The sequence below is a fragment of the Aquarana catesbeiana genome, linkage group LG05 (assembly GCF_042186555.1).
Source record: "Aquarana catesbeiana isolate 2022-GZ linkage group LG05, ASM4218655v1, whole genome shotgun sequence".
NCBI classification, from domain to species: domain Eukaryota; kingdom Metazoa; phylum Chordata; class Amphibia; order Anura; family Ranidae; genus Aquarana; species Aquarana catesbeiana.
Window position 1 is genome coordinate 647,067,589 of NC_133328.1, and position 24,512 is coordinate 647,092,100.

The 24,512-nt window shown below is 43.8% G+C and overlaps 1 protein-coding gene across 1 annotated transcript in view; it reads left to right on the forward strand.

The window, feature by feature from the left end:
- LOC141145650 (uncharacterized) overlaps positions 1–20,271 on the forward strand; it is a 33,303-nt gene extending 13,032 nt beyond the window's left edge. The window contains exons 3-4 of the mRNA XM_073632486.1: positions 8,415–9,992; positions 11,168–20,271. Coding sequence (XP_073488587.1) covers positions 8,415–9,992; positions 11,168–12,765 — 3,176 coding nt within the window. The 3' untranslated portion in view covers positions 12,766–20,271. The remainder of the gene's footprint in view (positions 1–8,414; positions 9,993–11,167) is intronic.
- Positions 20,272–24,512: the final 4,241 nt, after the last annotated feature.

Here is a 24,512-nt window from a genome sequence, read left to right on the forward strand (position 1 = left end):
GTCAGATTGGATGGAGAGTGTCTGTGAACAGCAATTTTCAAGTCTTGCCACAGATTCTCAATGGGATTTAGGTCTGGACTTTGACTGGGCCATTCTAACACATGAATATGTTTTGATCTAAACCATTCCATTGTAGCTCTGGCTGTATGTTTAGGGACGTTGTCCTGCTGGAAGGTGAACCTCTACCCCAGACTCAAGTCTTTTGTAGACTCTAACAGGTTTTCTTCTAAGATTGTCCTGTATTTGTCTCCATCCATCTTCCCATCAACTCTGACCAGCTTCCCTGTTCCTGCTGAAGAAGAGCATCCCCACAACATGATGCTGCCACCACCATGTTTCACGGTGGGGATGGTGTGTTCAGGGTGATGTGCAGTGTTAGTTTTCCGCCACACATAGTGTTTTGCTTTTAGGCCAAAAAGTTCAATTTTGGTTTCATCTGACCAGATCACCTTCTTCCACATGTTTGCTGTGTCCTCCACATGGCTTCTCACAAACTGCAAACAGGACTTCTTATGGCTTTCTTTCACCAATGTCTTTCTTCTTGTCACTCTTCCATAAAGGGCAGATTTGTGGAGAGCACGACTAATAGTTGTCCTGTGGACAGATTCTCCCACCTGAGCTGTGGCTCTATATAGCTCCTCCAGAGTTACCATGGACCTCTTGGCTACTTCTCTGATCAATGCTCTCCTTGCCCAGCCTGTCAGTTTAGGTGGACGGCCATGTCTTGGTAGGTTTGCAGTTGTGCCATACTCTTTCCATTTTCCGATGATGGATTGAACAGTGCTCCGTGAGATGTTTAAACCCTGCTTTAAAACTTCTCCACAACGTCATCCCTGACCTGTCTGGTGTGCTCCTTGGCCTTCATGATGCTGATTATTCACTAAGGTTCTCCAACATACCTCTGATGGCTTCACAGAACAGCTGTATTTATCCTGAGATTAAATTACACATTAGGTGACTTCTGACGTCTGAAGGCAATTGGTTCCACTAGATTTTAGTTAGGGGTATAAAAGTAAAGGGGGCTAAATACAAATGCATGACAGACTTTTCAGATATTTTTATTTGTAAAAAATGTTGAAAACCATTTATCATTTTCCATCCATGTCACAATTATGTGCCACTTTGTGTTGGTCTATCACATAAAATCCCAATAAAATACATTTACGTTTTTGGTTGTAACATGACAAATTGTGGAAAATGTCAAGGGGTATAAATACTTTTTCAAGGCACTGTATGTGGATTCTCAACTCTGGGGCCTCTTCCTGTTCTTGAGGGTAGTCCCTGTTTGGGGGGGGGGGACAGAAGCCCAGTGACAATTTCAATAACCCTTAGAAAATCGTAATCCAGTGCCCCATTTGTCCTTGTATGTACGTGGCCGGTCATTTCTGCCCATGTAAGTTAATGGGGCTGGGTGATGCCATTGACACTGGGAGGCTGTCATAAATAATTTGCATTACCACTATTATACATGATTGACTCCCAATGAACGGGTAAATGTTTCATCCAAATGTCCAAACAGCCAAGGTTCGGTCTAAACTTGTGTTAGGCCCTAATCTTTTTTTTTAACAGAAAATTTTTTATTAAACAAATCAGCATTACAATACAAGAGAAGTTAGAACATTCAAAGCGGGAAGAATAATGACAGTAAGATCTACCTTCAACCGGTAGCCACTATTTATCAGATATTCCAGTTGTGCAAATGTCAGAAGTTTCAGTTAACAGTACACCTTATTGCATTATAGTGTTATAAGCTCTTAGATAATATAATGTAAGTAACCAATATTCGATCAAGCCTGTTAGGGATGACGGAGGGGGGGGGGAGGGGGAGAAGGGGAGGGGAAGGAAGGGGGTGAAGGGGAACAGGCATACGATGAATAGACATGATATATAGGATGTCCTCCAATGTGTTTCACATCATGGTTATGGGGTAGGGGGTTCAGGGTCCCCGGGGGCGTCCACCCAAGAGGACCAAATTTTATCAAACTTCCCTGGGCATTGCCTACTTTCATACATCAATCTATACAGGGGGAGTACCATGTTCACCGACCTTCTCCACAAGGCCAGAGTAGGAGGCTCTACTAGTTTCCATCTCTGTAAAATTTCATGCCTAGCATATTATAATGCGAAGGTTAGACACAATTTACTATATCTGTCTCCCTCAACATCCTCCAGATGGCTGAGTAATAGTATTTGAGGATCCACCGATAGGTTTAAGCCTGTGACATTGCTCAGTGTGGAGGCCACTGCTGACCAAAAGGGTCGGAGTTTGGGACTGGACCAGACCATGTGCCAGAAAGTACCCACCTCCTGCCTGCATCTCCGACAGTTGGGTACTCTTTGATGGTAAATGCGTGCCAGTCTCTGCGGGGTGAAATACGCTCTGTGTAGGAACTTAATTTGTATGAACCTCTCTTTTGCAGTGATCATGGAAGGAATGTAGGAGATTAAACACTCCCTCCATTCCTCCTCGTCCAAAGAGGGAATATCAACCCTCCACTTTTCCCAGGTTTTAGTCAATTTGGTATCGTACTGCACTGTAAGGTAAAGATAGAGTGTTGAGAGAGGCTTCCCCATCACACTGGAAGTCAAGAGCCGTTCAATGGAGTCTGGTTCCAAAATGATGGGGGCAGGGAACTTAGATGCAAAGGCGTGCTTCAGCTGCCAGTACCTGAATTGGAAGGAGGACGGGATAGCAAATGATTGCCTCAGGGCATGGAAAGTCATAAGCCTACTGTCCTGAACTATATGTTTTAATGTAAGGATTCCCTTTTCCCTTTTTTGCCCAGAGAGAGGGGTCCGGTATACTGTAAAAGTGAGGGAGCATAGGGTTACCCCATAGGGGCATGTGAGGTGAAATGTGATTAGGTTTCCCATATATCTTCCTAGCCTCCTGCCAGACCCTCGCATCGGAGTTGTCGTGGACAAACTGGCCCTAAGTCCATGAAACTAGAGATTGCTTAGGGCAGCAAAGGAACCCAGAATGGCTGCTTCCAGAGTGACTGCCGGATTCTGTGTGGGCTGGGAGAACCACCACCGAATCGTGACCAGAACGGCTGCCCAAAAATAAATTTGAAAATTTGGTAGCGCCAGTCCCCCCCGCCTGAAAGTGGGAGATATAAGATCTGTTTGGCCACCCTGGGTGGCCTCCCAGCCCACACAAAGTGTATCAGCAGGCTCTCCAACCTTCGGAAAAAAGTCCTAGGGATGTGTATGGGTGTGTTACGGAAGAAATATAGATATTTGGGAAGGTAAATAATTTTTAGCAAATTGACTCTGCCAACAGGGGTCAATGGAAGGGAACGCCAGGCAGCACACCTAGCCGTTAGCTGTGTCATGAGTGGTCGGAAATTGTTGTCCATGTAGTCTTGGACTTTACCGCTAATTTTAATACCCAGGTATTTGAAGTAATATACCCATTTGAGCTGCGGATGTGGCACCCTGGGGGTCGAGGGATGGAGTGGGAAAAGAACTGACTTGTCCCAATTAATGCGAATCCCCGAGAACCCGCCGAATCGGTTAATCAGGCTCAGTGCAGTCTGTAAGGAGGACGACGCATCCGCTAAGTAGAGCAGAGCATCGTCCGCATACAGCGATATCTTCTCCTCGATTGGACCTACCTGGAGTCCCCTTATGCCAGGGTCGGCCCTCAGCAATATAGCCAGGGGCTCCATTGCCAGAGCAAATAGGCCCGGGGAGAGGGGACACCCCTGCCGCGTGCCCCAAAATAATTGAAACTTTTCTGATAGGCATCCGTTGGTACGTATTCTAGCTGAAGGGCCATGGTATAGCATGCGGAGCCATTTCGTGAAACCTGGGCCAAACCCGAACTGCGAGAGCACTTCCCATAAGTAGCCCCACTCGACGGAGTCAAAAGCCTTCTCCGTGAGGCCACCGTTCCTTTAGTCGTCTCGTCTGCTCTGTCTATGTGAGTATGAAGGCGTTTGATATTAATGTCAGTCCCTCTCCCGGGCATGAAGCCTGTTTGATCCCTGTGAATCAGGGCAGTAATGACCAAGTTAAGCCTATTGGCCAATACTTTTGCATCCACATTCAGGAGGGATATAGGGCGATACGAGGAGCATAATATGGGGTCTTTCCCTGGCTTGGGGATCACCACTATGATCGCTTCACTCATTGTGTCCGGGAGTTTCTCGAGGCGTGTCGATGCAGAGAAGAGGCCCTGAAGTTTATCAACTAGTTCTGTAGCATATTGTTTGTAAAACTCACGATACGTTACTGTAAGGGTCAGGATCTCAATGTCATCTAGGTATGCTACCAGATCCTCTCCCCCATAGTCTACCCTGGACCTGTACAGGGATTCGTAAAATTCCGCAAAACAGCAATTGATCCCTTCCGGTGTGTGGATCAGCTGTCCCGAGGGGTCCCTGATTTGTGAGATGCTCATCCCTCCCGCCTGCTCCCTGGAGAGCCAGGCCAACAAACGGCCAACATTTTCTTCTGGGTAAGAGAGGTACGGAGACGAACAACCTCCTTCGTGATAAGTTGTAATTGTAAATAATGTATAGGGCAGTGTTTCTCCTCAAGGCACACCAACAGGTCATGTTTTCAGGATTTCCCTCAGATGAAACGGCTGTGATAATTACTAAGGCAGTGAAACTGATCAAATCACCTGTGCAAAATAGTGGAAATCCTGAAAACATGACCTGTTGGTGCACCTTGAGGACTGGAGTTGAGAAACACTGGTATAGGGTCTCGGGTACGAACAAAAAGAGCCTCCCTCTCAGCCTTAACCAAGTCCGCCCTACGCTCCTGATGGACTCTGGCAATGATGGTCTGGTAATGTCCCCTCGTCGTGGCCTTAAAGGCATCCCACACGACTGTGGGGTCAGCCGAGCCCACATTTACCGTCCAGAAGTCAAGCAACTCCGTTCTGAATTGGGAGACCACTGCAGTGTCTGATATCCAAAATCTAGAGAGCCTCCATATCTTGTCTACTGGGCCCAGGGAAAGGTCCAATGACAACAACAAGGGTGCGTGATCAGAGATTCCCCTAGGCAATATTTGTATGTCTGTGACCCGTGGGAGAACCGGGCTCCCTGCGAAGACCAAGTCTATTCGGGAAAATGTTCTGTGAGAGGCTGAGTGGCATGTGTATGCCCTGGTCTGGGGGTGTCGCCACCTCCAGACATCAGTCAGGCCATAGGTATCCACCCACTCAGCCAACCCAGGGCAATGATGTCCCACATAAGTTAGTCTGTCAAAATCCGGGTCAGGGACCAGATTAAAATCACCCAGTATGATATTATTGTCAGATGCAAAGTCGACTATCCTGCTGGTGATCTGATTGAGCACCAGCAACGAAACCAGAGGAGGCAAATATAAGCCCACAATGGTCCACGTTAGAGAGTATATTTTAGCATGAATGATAACATACCGACCATCAGGGTCCAGGGCCAAATCCAAGAGCCGGAAAGGAAGTGATTTTAATACCAGAATAGTAACAACCCTAGAGAAAGTGGATTGCGTGGAGTGGTAGTGGTGGCCCACCCATGTTTTTTTTAGGGCAAGAACCCTACTTCCTGTTAGGTGCGTTTCTTGGAGCACGCATATATGTGGATTATAAGCTTTAATGAATTGGAACACCAGGGAATGCTTGACCGGGGAGTTCAGTCCCCTGGTGTTCCAGGAGATGATGTTAAGGGAGGACACGGTTACCAAGAATAATAAGAATGTTAGGATCAATGTAGGTCACGGCTTCTGGATTGGACCCCGGGACCCAAAACGGACACATCTGGAAACAGTGCAATGCTGATGAGTCAATTATTTTAGTACAATTATCAAACAAAACCAAAACCAAACTAAAAACAGATATAGGATCCCGATATCTAAAGTAAATGAAACTAGCCCCAGTAGGGGAACTTTCCTCACCCCCCACCCCACCCGACCCCCCCCCAAACTGAGGCGGGTTTCAAACCCGAACTTATTCAGCTCGCCGGCTGCAACAGGGGGTCGATGGAAGAGGCGAGCCCCCCCCCCGAGACTTCACACGGGGGGGTAAGCAGCAGTTCAAGCGGCTTTCCAAATGTGAGATCTCCGCTATTGTAATACAACAGGCTGTGAGGAACTAAAAGTCAAACGAAGGGAAGTAACCCATATTGCGACCCCACAGTGAAGTCGATCCAGCATTAGGAGGATACACAGAACAAGAACTCCAGCACTTCTCAAGGGAGCAAGCAAGTGTAAAGGAACTTCGTATCTCAACAGTCTCCTGACCATGTTCTTTGGCAGGGGCATTAACTTAAAATTTCCTGATAGGGATAGTTAGCAACCCCCTTCAAGTCTGCGCACACCATGGGTTTGAACTGGGCATAACCTGTGCAACAAAACTAAGTCATCCATGGGGTAGTTCGTGTGATAACTCAGACCTGGGCTCAGGTTATTGTGAGTAAACAATGAAAAGGGTGATACGGCACATACCGGTTAAGCAATCAGCGAATCTGTGGTAGTGAGTCCAGCCAGGCAGAGGCCTCTCTCGGTGTGGTAAATAATCGAGTTGTCTCGCCATCCTGGACTCTCAGGCGAGCAGGGAAGAGTACACTGTAGCGAATACTGCGTGATCGCAAAGCCGCTTTAACTTGGTCGAAAGATTTCCTGAGTTTCTGGGTCTCCACCGAGTAGTCGGGGAAAATCATCAACTTAGTATTCTGGAATCTGAGGTCCCCAACATTTCTAGAGGCGTAGAGAACTTCGTCTCTGTCTCTGAAGTTGAGGAGACGGAGAATGAAGGTGCGGGGAGGAGATCCAGGAGGCCCCGGCTTAGGTGGGATACGGTGTGCCCTCTCGACCGTATAGTAGGGTGACCAACGGGCCTCGGGTAAAAGGTCACGCAACAGACCCTCTATGAAGGAGGTAGGATTGTTCCCCTCCGCCCCCTCTGGTAAACCAATAATGCGAAGATTATTGCGCCGGTTTCTGTTCTCTGCATCTTCGGCTCTGTATTCAAGGGCCTTTACTTTGGTTTGAAGCGTACGGATTGATGCTCCATGTTCCGCCGTGGTGTCTTCGGTGGTACTCAGTCTTTGCTCCGTCTCAGTGACTCGCGACCTGAGTTTGTCTATATCTTGGCGGATTAGACCCATATCCAGCTGAACAGCTTCAATTTTTGTTGTTAACGTGGATTGGCAAGTAGCGATGGCCACCATGACGTCCACCAGCCAGGGGGGTCGAGAGTCATCCGACTGCATGGTGTTCGTCTGCAAGGCTCTATGGGCACTGCGTGTGGTGAGAGCCTCTGGAGAGGGGCAGGTGGGCGTCTGAGGGGAGTCCGACTGTGGTGGAAAGGTCAACCTTTTGCCTCCTTTACTATATTTTGCGCTGGAGTTCCTACGCCTCATTCAGATGCTTGGGGCCCTGATCTGGGCAATAGTCAATAACTGGCTGTGGGAGCCTGTCTGTGGGGTCAGGAGTATTCAGGCAGTAGGTGCAGTTCAGCGTGAGTCCAACTAACAGTCTTCCCCCTCACCTGCGATTGTATAGTGCAGGAGCTGTCCTCTTCAGGCCTCCACAGGCCTACAGTGGTATATAACCCAGCCACAGCCCGTCACAACCAGGATGTCAGGGGGTGGAGATGCTCCAGGGGTTGTTCTGCTTCCCAGACAGAGGTCTCCAGCCATCTCAGGGCCCCTTCTTCCAGGCCAGAGGGGTCTAGGCTGCGGCCTAGTTGAACATGGGGGGAAAAAAGGAACAGGCCCAGAACACGGCCTATGTTCAAGCCAGGGCTGGCTTTCCCGCCCCCACCCGTGGTCCGTGGTAGCCGGTGAGACCCAACAGCAGAGCCGATCATGCCAGGGATCTCCCGACTCGCGGTGTGGCCCACCAGAAAAGGCAGCGGCCACGGCCTAGTCTCTCGAGGTAGGCCGGGAGCATCCAGCGGGATGCCGAACGCGGCCCAGGAACAAAAATCCTCCTTTCTCTTCAGCAATCAGGGAGTCCCTGGGTCCGCCCCGGTCAGCAGGGATAAGTTTGCAGGGGATTTGGTGCCGATGGATCCGGATGGAAATTGTGGATTAGCGGAGCTCTCTGAAAAAGCAGCCGCTCACAGCGCCATCTTGGCCACGCCCCCAGGCCTTAATCTTAAGCTCATCCCTAGCATACAGCTGTTTCAAGCTAGTCAGCCATCATCATAGCAGTGTATGAAAACCATGGCTTTTATGGAGTTGGGCTGCTAAGCCCTTCATATTTTAATCCTGTGATGGAAGTGACCCATGTAAATAGCTTCTGTATTTAGAAGGCTCTATTGTGTTTCTCACTACATAGGTGGGGGACTTTTTAAGTTCATTTTAGCCCACCTCACCATAACCTGTCTGGCTGTACCCTTTTATAATAGTTTGGTAACTTGTTATAGTAGTCACATAAAGATATCATCAATAACTGTTTGTATGTTGATTTTGTAGGTGCTGAATGCCACCCTTCTATGGTAGAAAACTGTAAATTGTCCCTACTACTAAAAACGCACAGGTCCCTGAGCTGCACAGAGAAGGTTGGACCTCTGACCATTTACAGGATGGCACTGAAGCATGTCAAGCATCAAAAGATGTGGGAATTTGGAACAGCAAATGTCGATAAGAAAAACAAAGTGATCATGATGGTCGGTGAAACCGGGTCTGGAAAGACATCTCTGATTAACACTATGGTCAACTACATCTTTGGCGTGGACTGGAAGGATGATTACCGGATCCAGCTAATTGAGGAGAGTAGTGAGACGAGTCAAGCTCACAGCCAAACATCGAGTATCACCATCTACCAAATCAACCATGAATATTACTTTAGAATCCCGTACACCATAACCATCATTGACACTCCAGGGTTTGGAGACACCAAAAATGTAAAGCAGAATGAGAAAATCATGTTTAAGATGCAAGAATTTTTTCATAAATGCAAATTCACAGAAATTGATGCGATTTGTTTTGTGGTTCCGTCTACTTTGGCTCGGTTAACTCCAACACAGATGTACATCTATGACAACATTTTATCCATTTTTGGGAATGACATCAAGGATAATATAGTCTTCTTCACCACCTTCGCTGATGTCCAGGAACCGATTGTTCTCTCAGCAATTACTGAGACTGGTGTTCTCTGTGCAAAATCTGAAGATGGAAAACCTGTGTACTTCAAGGTCAATAACAGCATGGTGTACGCTAATAACTGCCCTGATGGATTTGACGATTATGTCTACAACACTGAAGAAGGGCAGTGGAAAATGGGAATGGAAAGCACTAGGAAATTTCTTTTACACTTTTTGCCTGGAATAACAAGTAAAGATTTCAGTTCAACCAAGGATGTTCTAGCAGAAAGAAATGCTTTGGAGGTAACTTTGGATGGACTTGTCCAAAAAATTGAGCTGGTGACCAGGAGACATCATGAACTGGAGCAAACTGAGAGAGCTCTGAATAAACACAAGGCAGAGATTGAAGAGAATGAGCATTTTGAGTTTGAAGTGTTGAAAACTGCAAAAAGAAAGATAAACTCATTTGTATACTCAACCAACTGCCAGGAATGCCACTTCACATGTCACCAAGACTGCCTCATGTATTTTGACCCCTCAGTTTGTTTTTGTGAAGTTTTTAGTTTGAAGGGAACCTGTAGTGTGTGTGGACATAACTTCAGCAAACATGTTTCTGAAAATGTTTACTGGCAAACTTTTGTTGAACCCAAAAAGAAAAGTTATTTTGCAGTAAAAGAAAAATATGAAAAAGTGGAGAACAAGGTGATGACTCCATCAAATGTTTTCATCAAACTGAAGGATGACGTTAATAAGTCAGAGTTTGAGGTGCTGAAACTGATTCAGGAGGTTGCCAAGATCCTTAAACGTCTCAAAGAGATAACCTTAAAACCCAACCCAATGTCTGCTGTAGATTATATCCGGCTGCTCATTGAAAAAGAGAACAAGGAAGGGACAAGTGGATTCGTAGAGAGAATTCAAAGGCTGGAAGAAGCTATTAAAATATTTGATAATCAGTCTCAAAAAGCAGGTACCAGCTTTGACTACATATTATCAGAAGCCACAAAAGCTATACAAACTCTGTGGTCTTTTCATTCTTTTATTAAAACCCCTAACTGTGCTCTTTGTCTCTAATAATGTTGGACAAAAAATTGTTATTTAAAAATGTCAATTGTGTTTTAAAATTAACCTCCTCCTGGTCTATTTACCGCTGCTCTATCCTCTGTGGTCTCTTCATTCTTGTAGTAAAACCCCTGTAGTGGTCTTTTCTTCTAGTAACTTCAGGCTTCGAAAGAATGGGAATGCATAATCAAATCTTTATTATTGCCGGGTGCACAACGAGGGCAGTGCACAGAATAAGCAAAATATAGAAAAAGGAGAACAGTTTTATACAAAATTTACTTCTTAGGCTGGCCATATATGGTCGAATTTCTAAATAATTTTCTTTTGAAAAATCAGAAAATTTGTGATCCAATGGCGCCACCATTGAATTCGAAATTCGGCCAACTAAGCCTTCAATTTCACCTCATGTTGCTACAGAAAATAATTTTTGTGGCTGGGAATCTTCTTTTCTTTCCAGGAATTTTCTTTTCTTGCACATGCGCATTTCTTTTTTGATTACATTTCTCTCACGATTCTCCCATCATTGATTAGAAAATCGTTAGTTTTTCCAAAAATTTCCAACATGTCCGATTACTCAAATTTGATTGCCGCACAAAAATCGGCTGTTGCTGCAACCCACTAATGGTGCAAAATATGAACGAAAATTCTTAGATAAGATTTTCAAAAGAAAATTCTTTCGAAATTCGACCCATGTATGGCCTGCCTTAGACTTTGGATATACAGTATTATAATGTACTGTATATAAATAACATGTTTGGGTCATGCCTTAAAGTTGCATGTGCTGTTACAGAACAGTATGGTCTAATGCTTTAAAAAAAAAAATATTTAAATGGTGTGAGTTCCCCTTAGCTTTTTACCTACTACTTTATCCAGACATGTACGTTGGGTGGCCAGGAAAGGTAGGGCAGCTTTACCCTCCTTATTATATTTCTCACTAATTAAGTGTGGGATCTTTTTGGTTCACTTTAGCCCACCTAACCATAACCAGTCTGGTTGTACCCTTGACTGATATTCATTGTTTGCTGACTTATAGTGATTAAATAAAGATATTATCAATAACTGTTTATATGTTGATTTTTTTAGGTACTGAACGCCACCCTACAATGGTAGAAGATTCTGGAAAGTCTCTACCACCGAACCTAGTCAACTGCACGAGCAGCACATCAAAGGCTGGACCTCTGACCATTTACAGGGTGTCACTGGACCCTGTAAAGGCCAATAGGAAAAACAAGGTGATCATGATGGTTGGTGAAACCGGATCTGGTAAATCGACACTGATTAATGCTATGATCAACTACATTTTTGGTGTGGAGTGGAGGGATGATCGCCGGTTCCAGGTAACGGCAGCTCACAACCAAACATCAAATGTCTCCATCTACCAGATCAACCATGAAGATGGCTTCCGAATCCCATACTCCATAACCTTCATTGACACTCTGGGGTTTGGAGACACCAGAGGGATAGAGCATGATGAGAAAATCATGCGGAAGATACGAGAATTTTTTTATAAATGCAAATTCACACAAATTGATGCTATTTGTTTTGTGGTTCAGTCATCTTTGACTCAGTTAACTCCAACACAGGCGTACATCTTTGACAACATTTTGTCCATTTTTGGGAATGACATCAAGAACAATATAGTCTTCTTCACAACCTTTGCTGATGACCAGAAACCAAGCGTTCTCTCAGCAATTACTAAGGCTAAAATTCCCTGTGCACTGTCTAAAGATGGACTTCCTGTGCATTTCAAGGTCAATAACTGCATGCTGTACGCAAATAACCGCCCTGATGAAGTGGATGCTCAGGTCTACGAGGCATATGAAAGACAGTGGAAGATGGGAATGAAAAGCATCGAGCAGTTTCTTTTAGATTTTTTGCCTGGAAAAGCCAGTAAAAATTTACGTTTAACAAGGAATGTTCTAGCAGAAAGAAATGCTTTGGAGGTAACTCTGGATGGACTTGTCCAAAAACTAGAGGAGTTGATGTTTAAACAGCATGAATTGCAGCAAACGGAGAGAGCTCTGAATAAACACAAGGCTGAGATTGAAAAGAACGAGCATTTTGAGTTTGAATTGTGGGGAACTGTAAAAATTAAGAAATACTCTAGTGAATACTCGACCAACTGTCACAAGTGCAACTCTACATGTCACCAAGACTGCCTCGTGTATTTTGACACCTTTGTCTATTTTTGTGAAGCTTTTAATTTGATTGGAACTTGTCGTGTGTGTGGACATGGATCTAGCAGACATTTTTCAGAAACATTTTACTGGCAAACCATCGTCCTACCAATAAGGAAAACTTTTTTTACTTTAAAAAAAAGATATGAAGAAGAGGAGAAGAAGGTGATGACTCTAGAAAATGTTCTCCAAAAATTTAAGAGTGAAATCAGAAAGGCAGAAGATGAGGCACTAAAACTTATTCAGGAGGTGGCAAGGATCCTTGAACATCTTCAGAAGATTGCTTTAAAGCCAAACCCGGTGCCTGCTGTGGATTACATCCGGCTGCTCATCGAAAAAGAGAAGCGGGAAGGAAAAAGTGGATTCATGGAGAGAATTGAACTGCTGGAAAAAGCCATTACCAATTTTGTTGCTAATAGTAATATCCAGCCTCAAGGAGCAGGTGCCAGGTCTGACAACGGATTGTCAGCAGGGATGAGTTACGCTGGCCAACTTAGGTTCTAGAAGGTTCATCAATAGAGTGGGAAATCTGTAAACGCCAAAACTAGCATCGAACCCCAAAGATGTCTCTGAGAGTTGAAACTAGTTATTTTTTTCTGTTCTTCATCAAGTTTAATAGACAAGCTATTGGTGGAAAAAAAAAAAAGGACATGGGGATTTGGGCACTGCCATGGGAAAATGCATCAATCCAAAAAGAAAAAAGAAACGGGCGAGGGTCTTTTCAAGCAACTTAAAAGGCAACTTTTCACCCTTTATAATGACAACACAGCAAAATTAAATACATTTTATTATTACATATTTACAGTTGAACAATGCTAAAAACATGGACTATCCATTGTTCAACAATGTTGCCTTGATACACTTAACACACCACCTATTGAACCGATAACATTGGGCTACTTATTGTCAAAAGAACCAAGGATCAATTTCCATTGGTATTGTTCCATCGGATGTAGGGTAGATCAATAGGAGGTGTACAGTAGATCAGCTCAGCTCTACATGTTCCACGTATTGAACGCTTCTTCAGGAGCTTAGGCACATTATCATTATAATCATAATAGCATACAAAGGGGCAGGTATCCAAGGCACAGCGAAGTTGACAGGGATGTGTCACCAAAACGTTATGCTGGTCTGTATATATATATAATAAAGCGACCCAGCTCAATAGTCCACTATGGTTAGTCAAAAGACCATCATAGAATAAACATGGGTAATTGCAGTTTAGGTGCTGTTAGGTAGTTTTGAATTACAGGGAGTTTTTTCAGAGACGTTTCATATACTTCCATATATCAATGTACTTTCCCATACAGTCACCAGGAAAACATCCTCCGCAGAGCTCCGCTGTGTCTATACCACCCAGCATGGTAAATAGGAAAGTACCATGATATATAGTGTGACAATGGGGATTTTTCAGCTCAATTGGATAGATGCGTTTTGGTGCAGTGAGTCCACATCAGAGAGCCATTTATAGTTAAGGGCCTGGTAGCCCACGTTTATTAAAGGGAAAAACAAAACAAAAGTCCATGCAGGGGTCCAAGCTTCAATTAAATACACAAAATCCAAATGAAAATGCTAGCCCACCTGGCTACTCTTCAGCAATAATGCTGCTATAGGTACAGGCCCCTCAAACGAGCTGCTTGGATGCACACAGTTTTAGGCTCCTTGGTCACACACAGCTTCAAGTTCTTCAACGCACACAGCTTTGGGCTCCTTGGACGCACACAGCTTCAAGTTCTTCAACGCACACAACTTTGGGCTCCTTGGTCACACACAGCTTCAAGTTCTTCAATGCACACAGCTTTGGGCTCCTTGGACGCACACAGCTTCAAGCCCTTTAATGCACACAGCATCTATTCTCACACAGAGACACTTACTAGCAGCCACTGCTCCAACTCCACCTTCCTTCTCCCTCACCAGCCCTTCGTTATATGGGCTGTGTGCACCTGGGCACACACCCTGCTGGCTGTCCACAAGACCCGGACACGGGGTTGGAGATTCCATCCCACCCAAGACTCTGAAGGATCTCCAAACTACAGAGCCCCATAGGGAACTAGCAAAACCTGGAGAAAACTGCCAGAGCAGTTTTCTCGGTTTCAAATTTAGGCTCTGTAGCTCTGCACTCAGCCGATATGCAGACTCTGTGTCCACTTTAACCCCATTTTCATAGGGACAGAGCCTTGCTCTGCCACAATAGATATATAGAGAACAATACCAATGGAAATTGACCCTTGGTTCTTTTGACAATAAGTAGCCCAATGTTATTGGTTCAATAGGTGGTGTGTCAAGGCAACATTGTTGCGCGATGGATAGTCAATGTTTTTAGCATTGTTCAATTGTAAATATGTTATAATAAAATGTATTTCATTTTGCTATGTTGTCATTGTGGTGCCTATAAAGTCCATCATCCAAATTTCCTCTTATTGTCCAATTTATCGGGACGTGGCACTTCTGTATTTGTTTTGTATCCACAGTACCACTCTGTGGTGATACAAATAAAACCTTTCTTCACCGTTTAACAGAACATTGTAATCCTTTCAAAGTGACTGTACAATAAAACGGGAAAGTAGCGTGGAGTCTCCCCAAAAATTGCACCCAGACCTTTTTCCAGGCATGTAGCCTGGCTAGCCATCAAAGATAGGACAGCAAGTGTGAAGCCCCCTTCCACCTTTCTGTACCATACAAGGTCACATGCCTTTCAGAAATTGGGGGTACCTTGCTAGGAGAAGCAGAAAAGTCCCCCCCCCCCACCTTGTAAGGAATCTTAGCCTAATGTAAAGGGACAAGTGCCTCCTCCCCACACCCATTCCCCTAGAAATGATATGGGGGTTATTGGAGGGGACATATAGTGAAATCTGGAACCCCCCCTTTTTTTTTTTAAAAAAAAGGCCCCCCAGAATGTCACCCCCTCCCAGGGGAATGATTACCGGCATAAATTAGTATCCCTTATTACTTATTCCCCCCAAAAAAGAGTGAAATAAAAATAAATACAACAACCCAGCAAAAAGCCCTTTATTAACAATATAATAAAATAAGACAATTAAAAAAAAATGTAAATCCATCATCAATCACAGAATCCATTGATGTAAATCACTATCATTTACAATGACCTGATGCTTGTTGATCAGTTTTTAATTGCACTTCTCTCACTAAATAACAGATCCCTGACGCTGCAGTAATGTGAAGACAGTGCCAGGGCCCCGCTGCCAAGTGCACTCATTTGGATAGGAATAAACAGACTGGACTTTATTTTACCCCCAGTTCTCCTCCCCCTCTCCCTTTTCATCTTCTCTTCCCACGCCCTCTTTTTTTTTTGGTTTCTTTTGCTTGCCCCCAGATGCAACACAGCAACCACATGGTCTCTCAGCAGCAGCTCCTGCCTGGTCTCTCCTCATACTCTCTGCCAAGCACAGCACAATTTCTTGTAGGCTCAATGCAACTTCTGCCCTGAGCCTTCTGCAATGCAGCAGTCACATAGCTTTTGTCCTCTGGGCTCCAGACAATCAATCCCTGAAAACACACAGCACCTTGTGGCTCTAAGACAGGTGGGCAGCTTAAACAAAACCATAGGACATCTCTCTCCTCTGTTGTTAGGGGCAGGTCCAGTCTCTTGGTTGTGGTAGCAGCCAATGAGATTCCTCCCCTCTCCCTGTGCTGTCCATCAGGCAGGGAGTAATACTCTGCCAGGTGGCTTAAAGGGTCTGTCGACCTTTTGCATGAAGACAAAACTTGGTTTTATATAAGCAACACCTCATTGTATCCCAACCCAATACAGACCCAGCTCAGACGGTTGTTACAGCTGCATTGCATAGTGGGATGTCCATATCCAGGCATATAATTATATAGGGTGCTTAACTGTTCATGTCTTTACCACTCCAGAGATGATTTGATTATATTGTTCTTAGGGCTTTCTATCATTTATGATTTATTCACAACATATTTATTGATTTATTTATGATATATAAGGGTCCCTCTAATTGGTTGGTGGTAGGCACAATACTGGCTCCCTGGACCCAACCTGCTTCTTCTTGGATGGTACAGTCACCTACCTGTTGTTTAGAGATACTTCACCAATGTAGACATGTGCGCCGTCAATAAATTCATTTCATATTAGCCGTTAATTCGTATCTCGTAATTCGTGTCCGAAATTCAATTTGGATTTGTATGAAATACAAATTTTCGTTAGGTTCTTTAACTTTTCGGAACAATTTTCGCTATGATGAATTTAAAAAGCAAATATAACTTTCTCAATATGGCAGTCGTGGACTCATTATGCTCATTATGAGGGGCTCCCACCATCCCTGTGCTGTGCTGACTTCCTCCTGGGGCTGTACCCCCGCTGTGCTCATTATGAGGGGCTCCCTCCATCCCTGTACTGTGCTCATTATGAGGGGCTCCCACCATCCCTGTGCTGTGCTCATTATGAGGGGCTCCCACCATCCCTGTGCTGTGCTCATTATGAGGGGCTCCCACCATCCCTGTGCTGTGCTCATTATGAGGGGCTCCCACCATCCCTGTGCTGTGCTCATTATGAGGGGCTCCCCCCATCCCTGTGCTGTGCTCATTATGAGGGGCTCCCACCATCCCTGTACTGTGCTCATTATGAGGGGCTCCCCCCATCCCTGTGCTGTGCTCATTATGAGGGGCTCCCACCATCCCTGTGCTGTGCTGACTTTTTGGGTTTTTAACTTCATCATAACGAATAATCCTAATTATTATGACAATAATAAAACGATATTAATGAACATTCTTATTTTGTCCAATTCTGAATCTCCCATCGACTACCAGTACCAGTCTCCCACTCCTATATTAAAAAAGGTCATTTTCCCAACCCTCACTCAGCAGCAGAAGAAAACCTCTGATTGGTCAACAAAACACCAGTCACGTTTCCGTAGTAACGGAATTTGGAACCTAAATTCGTCAACGAAATTACGTATTTCGTATACCGTTCGGAAGCATAGAAATTCGTATTTCGGATGCTTCCGAATGTACAAATTTTCGGAAACTCGTACAAATTTTCGATTCGTACGAAACAAACCACACATGTCTATTCACCATATTGTGCCACTATATTGTGCCATTGGTTGGCAGCAAGTGCCATTCTGACTTAAGACCCACCCTGCTTCTCCTTTGATAGGACAGTCACCTAGCTGTTGTTTAGAGACCCTTCACCATATTGTGCCACTAAACTGTGTCATTCAATGGCAGTAAGCATCCTTCTGATTCTGGATTAGTTGGCAGTAGGCACCATGCTGACTCTGGAACCACCCTGTTTCTTCTTGGATGGGACAGTCACCCACCTGTCTTTTAGAGATACTCCACATTATTGTGCCACCTGGCCTGAGGCCCGTCGCCTCCATATTCCAGGCCTAAGGCCTGTTACCCAGAATAATAAATGCCCAGTCCAGTTGCATTTTAAACACTTTACTGCATAACTTCACTCCAGCACAATTATGAAGGTCACAGGTACTTTTCAGTACATTTAGCAGTACAAGACTCACTGAGAGAAGTCTACAGTGCAAAACTCTTCTTTCCTTCTCATGACTTCCCATGCAATGGTCCCACAAGTGCAGAACACTTCAATGTCTCACAGAATAGTTACAGACACCTGCCCCAGGCATACCAGTCTCTTAGCATAGATGTTACTCACGTAGGGTGAGGGTAGGGAGATCCTCAACAGGCCCAGAGGCCTAAACCTCTAAACCAAGTCATGGGACCTGCTGGGGGGGGGGTCAAGGTTTCTACTGAGTGTCCTCACTCACCACCCTGGCTATTCAACCCTGCAGAATGCTCTCTACTTCAGATCCAGCACAGCACTACATCTTTGCTGATCTAGGGTACCCTGTTCCCATTCCCAGAGTGCCCTGGGCCCCACCCACAGAAGGGGCACTATCTCCATCCCTTACATCACTACAGGGGGGGTAACAATTTAAATGAACTAACACCTGCCAACAGATATATAGTGCATTTACCATACTATCACAGTCAGGTGTCAGGCTCAGAGACCAGTAGCTATATCACTAGAGAGGCTCTAATCGACCAGCAGGATAAGAACAAAAGCAGGTCACCCTGATGGACGACACAGGCTCGCCCTAACCGATATTCACCAGAGCTCCCGATGGTGGAGATGAGTTTTGCTGCATGTTAGTACCAGGTACTTGTGGTCCTCAGGATCGCCCCACCAGGAGGTGAGCAGGCCAGGGTCCAGTAGCAGATATAGCAGGCAGGGATCAAGCAGAAGCATAGCCAGTAAACAAACCAAAGGTCAGAAACAGGTGGTAGCAGGTTGGGATCAAGTGAAACCGTAGTCAAGGAGCAAGTCAAAGTTCAGTAACAAGTGATAGCAGGTTGGGATGAAGCAGAAGTGTAGTCAAAGAAGAAGCCAAAGGTCAGTAACGAGTGGTAGTGGAGATAAGGACAGTTGCAGGTACACAAAAGAGCAAGATATCACCTGGAGAGAGCACAATAATCTAGCAAACAGGAAGTGCAAAGGCATGGCTTAAATAGGAAGTACAGGGGAGGAGCAAAGGGTTCAAGGTTTACCAGAAACAAGGTACAAGGCAGAATTATCCATGGGATTAAACAGGGGACTGTACAGTATTGTAGATGGCACAGCAAGAGGAGCTACAGTCAGATACTACAGAGACTGTAGGTTCTGATCCGGACCCTGACACATACTTTGCTACTATTAGTACGTATGATTCAATGATTTTTTTTTATTCACTAATTTTTTAACATGTTTTATTGTATTGGGATTACCACACTATCAATTGTATTATATTTAATGTATCATACTATCTATATATTATCATATGTACTTTATGTTATACTATACATTTTTGTTTTCCAAAATTTAATTATTTAGGTTAAAGGTATGTATACAGAGGTAAGTGCACACATACAGTATTTGCTATTGCAATGTTCAAAGATCAAACTTTTTCCTTTGTATCCACAGTGAACAAAAATTCCCAGTGAACTGAATAAACATACAGTATGTTATCTATTCCCCCCTTCTACCAAAGAGTACAAGGTCATAGGCAGAATAACTATGTAAGTCTCATAGCATGGGAAAGACACATATAGGAGAGGTATAGGGGCTGCACACCCCAAAACAAATTATGTAATATGGGAAAGTTCCCCCAGGGGGGCTTTAAAGTGGCAATACAGGCAAATTCAAAAGGAACTGTATAAAAGTATTTTATTTGGGAACATGTGAGGTCAGTGGCATGTTGCCATTACAAATGTACACTCTGGTAAGGGGATAACAAAAACATTCCACATTACAGAATTGCAAACACAAAAATACAGAATCACATATCATTGGTCTGTAGTGATGATGCGCTGACGCGTTTCGACCACTGTGGTCTTCTTCAGGGAGTTGGTTTGCTATAAAGAGATATATTAAGTATCTTAAATATCAAAAAGAATATTCCAACATGTATTCGTGAAAAGATAGATCTCCTGAGATCTCTTCTGTCCATAATCATCCGTGTCCCAAAGGTGGAAATGGCTCAATCTGATACGGCCTACAAGCAGTCACACTAGGGACACCCTCAGAGGGTAAGGGAGGCCAACACCTGCAGCAAATTCCCAACTGCTGATTGGCATTCTCAATTCCTTGGATATCTTTTTATATCCCTTTCCTGTTTTATACAGTTCAACTACCTTTTCCCGCAGATCCTTTGACAATTATTTTGCTTTCCCCATGACTCAAAATCCAGAAACGTCAGTGCAGCACTGGATGAAAGATACAAGGGTCTGTCAGGAGTCCAGAAACTCATTGACCTTTTATACACACACACTAATTACAAGCAAACAGATCACAGGTGAGGATGGTTACCTTTAATAGCCATTCAAACCCCTTTGTGTCAACTTGTGTGCATGTTATCAGGCCAAAATTACCAGGGTATGTAAACTTTTGATCAGGGTCATTTGGCTAGTTTATGTTTTAATTATGATTTAAAAAGACTAAACAGAGCTGATTGATAATAAATGGCTTCAGCCAAACACTAACCATGAGTGAAAGTTTTTGTGTTATCATTAATATTGGCCAAGAAATCATAAATTCTGCCAGGGTATGTAAACTTATGAGCACAACTGTATATGTTGAGGATTGGTTAGATCCCGTTATAAAGATGGCGTGGTGATTTCAGACGCCCTACCGCTTTGTGAGGATGTCGAATGACGAAACTAGTAGAGCGGGGCTGGAACGCTGGGATCATCATGCTTGCTGGGTCTGTACTTGGCTTGTTCATTGCAGCCGGAGGCTATTGACATACAACATTTTGAAGCACTTATTCCCTAGTGTCTGGTTGACACTTATAACATGTGAGTTTTCCTGGATGTTTTTAATAAACAAGCCATTTTAAATAGTTTCGCGCTATGGAGTTTTTCCTTCCTCTCCCCCATACAAACCCCACACTTGATAGAGGAATCGGAAACAACAGCAGAGGGTCCTATTCAGCTGGATTATTTTGCACAGAGCACGTTTGCTGGTTTATAACTTGACCAGCCATTGTTTCCGGTAAGTCATCTCGGAGCAAATAGTGAAGGAGCACATCGAGTGTTAATTCACGTGGATAGAATATTTATTTTTTATGACCTTTTGAATTGTTTTATGTGATTTTTTTTTCGTTGGACTTTTTTTGATCATATATGCATTTAATGTTTTAGCAACTTATGGACGCATATCAGATATTTATCCTCGTACTGGGCATTTTTTTTCAGCACAGAATATGGAAGGGAAGTCCACATCCTTACCGCTCTTACAGTAATGAACCCTCTACGTAGTTTAAGGTTAAACCGTTTCTCTTCTAATTTTAGTGAATGGTCGCGTGTCTTCTTAAATTCCCTTTCGCGGAAAAGTTTTCTCCCTATTGTGGGGTCACCAGTACGGTATTTGTACATTGAAATCATATCCCCCATCGAGCGTCTCTTCTCCATTTCTCTGTAATAACATTTTCGGTGTATCGCTGACACTGACAAGTTAGCAGCAGCTTTCTTACCCAAATTCCTCAATTCATTTTACTTCTTTCCCTCAATATCTCTTGGCGCTGTATTTTTTTATCTCCTTACTATTCAAGATACATTCCCATCCTTTTTCATATCGCCAGCAAGTCAGGTGCCATGGAAGCTTGATGCAGTAGCATGAAGCTTCAAACTTCATACAGATATTCTTAGGATTCTGAATGTACAGTACTTTTTTTTATTATTATTCTATTATTATTTCTATTATTTTTGATCATTAATCATGTTATTTTTTTTTTTAAAGTGCTGTTTAAGTGCAGAGGTTATGTGCATCTTGTTAACCAAAAAAAATAAAAAATGTGTGCATCTTAAATAAAGCTAATAAAAAATCAGAGCACAATTTGGAGTAGTGTTTACTGAGCAGCAATCACAAACGACGGAACACGTTCTTTGGGAATTGTGCTTCACCAGACGAAAAGCTAATAATCACATTGAGGTAAGAGTTTTTTTTTTTTTGGAAGTAAGTCTTTTATATGGTTAGGGTTAGCAGTAATTATTAGGGTTAGTGGCAAATATTAGGGTTAGAGTTAGCAGTTAGGGTTAGCAGTAATGATTAGGATTAGCGGTAATTATAAAGGTTAAGGTTAACAGTAATTATTAGGCTTAGCAATAATTATTAGGGTTAGGGTTAGCAGGAATTGTTAGGGTTATGGTTAGCGCTAACCTTAATAATTACCCCTAACCCTAAGATTTACCACTAACCCTAACAGCTAATCCTAATAATTACCTAACCCTAACGTTAATAATTACAGCTAAGCCTAACCCTAATAATTACCAATAGCCCTCACTTTAACCACTAGGGATGGGCGGAAGACCCCTGCGTTCGGTTGGCAGCAGAACTCCTGAGCAGGGGAAAAGTTCGGCCCCTGAACTCCATTGAAGTCTCTGGGAGCCGAACATGAGAAATCAAAAGTGCCCATTTTCAAGGTTTCTATGGAAGTAATTGGCCATAAAAAGGGTATGGGGGCCCGGCTACTGCCCTGGGGGACATGTATCAATACAAACTTTTTTTTAACCGGTTCCCGACCGGCGCACGCCGATGTACATCTCCAGAATGGCACGGATGGGCAAATGGACTTACAGGTACGTCCATTTGAATTCCCCGACGTGCCATTGCACGCGCGCCGGCCGGGAGCTCCGTGAGTCGGGTCGCGGGTCCCGGGGACTCGATCAGCGCGGGGATACCCGCGATCGCCTCACCGATAGGGCGAACGGGGAGATGCTGATGTAAACAGCATCTCCCCGTTCTGCCTAGTGACAAGTGTCACTCGATCTCTGCTCCCTGTCATCGGAGCAGAGATCAGTGGCATCACACACACAGCCCATCCCCCCTACAGTTAGTAATCACTCATCTAGGACATACTTAACCCCTCCCCGCCCCCTAGTGGTTAACCCCTTAACTGCCAGTGTCATTTACACAGCAATCAGTGCATTTTTAATCGCACTGATCGATGTATAAATGACAATGGTCCTATTAATGTGTCAAAAATGTTCGACATGTCCGCCATAATGTCGCAGTTACAATAAAAATCGCTGATCGCCGCCATTACTAGTAAAAAAAAAAATATTAATAAAAATGCCATAAAACTATCCCCTATTTAGTAAACGCTATAACTTTTGCGCAAACCAATCAATAAACGCTTATTGCGATTTTTTTTTACCAAAAATATGTAGAAGAATACGATCGGCCTAAACTGAGGGAAAAAAATTTTTTTTATATATTTTTTGGGGATATTTATTATAGCAAAATGTAAAAAATAATGCGTTTTTTTCAAAATTGTCGCTCTTATTTTGTTTATAGCGCAAAAAATAAAAATCGCAGAGGCGATCAAATACCACCAAAAGAAAGCTCTATTTGTGGGAAAAAAAGGAAGTCAATTTTGTTTGGGAGTCATGTCGCACGACCGCGCAATTGTCAGTTAAAGCGACGCAGTGCCGAATCGCAAAAAGTGCTCTGGTCAGGAAGGGGGTAAAATCTTCCGGGGCTGAAGCGGTTAAAAAACAATCATTTTAAAATGAGCAGTGATTTTAATGAAAAAGGTTTCTGATAAGGAGAACTCAAAAGGTGTGCCACATCCCAAATATGCCAAGAAACAAAGCGAGTCCCCTAGGGGTGGGACTTTAAAGGCACTACCACATAAACAAACAATGTTAGAAAAATATAAAGTGATTTTAATGATGGTTAAAGTGAAACAATAAAAAATCCTTTAAATATAGTGCCTAGGGGGTCCCCTTAGTCTGCCTGTAAAATGGTGCATCTGTACCGTGTATAGAATCTGCTGCAGCAAAAATTACATTTCTAAATAAAAAACAAAATTGAGTCAAATAACATTCAAATTGACTCACTGTTGCTGGGACCCGGCTATTTAAAAAATATATAGAAAAAAACTATGAGGGGTCACGCCAAATCCATACCTGACCCTTATCCGAGCACGCAGCCTGGCAGGCCAGAAAAGGGGCAGTGAAAGAGCGCCCCCCCCCTCCTGAACCATACAAGGCTCTACGCCACCTCACCCCAAAGCACCTTGTCCCCATGTTGATGGGGACAAGGCCCTCTTCCCGACATCCCTGGGCTGTGGTTGTGGGGGTCTGTGGGCAGGGGGTTTATAGTAATCCAGAAGCCCCCATATCTCGCCCCCATACAATGTATAGGGTACATTGTACCTCTACTGATTCACCAAAAATACTGTAAAAATAAATAAAAACACTACAAGGGTTTTCGACAAGTCCGTTATTTAAAAAAAACAAAAAAAAAAAATGTCCCCAGATGTAGATCCATTATAAATCATGACATCCGCCACACCGTCGGACGAAAAAGAAGAAGAAAAAAAAAAAGTCCGCACTTGTCAAAGGCAGACAGCCGAATGCCTCCTCTACCATCTGACAGTTCTTAAATAGGTAAGGGGCAGGGCCATCTGGTGATGTCACCTGGTGGCCCCACCCCCTCGTGACGTCACCGATTGGTGCATGCTGGGTTGGTAACAGAAATCTGGGTGGCCAAGGATTAAGAGGTGGAAGGACAAAAGTCAGAAACTGAGTTGGGGTGTGAAGAAGAATGGAGGAGCACTTGGGTGCAAAGGTTTTATAAAAATCAATTGGAAAAGCCATCAGGGCCTGGGGCTTTTACCGGTAAATGCATTCTGTACCATAAATAGATGAATAAATAGATCATGAATAAAAAATGGCTATTATTATCAAACAACCTCTGGGTATGAAGTGGTAAAGTC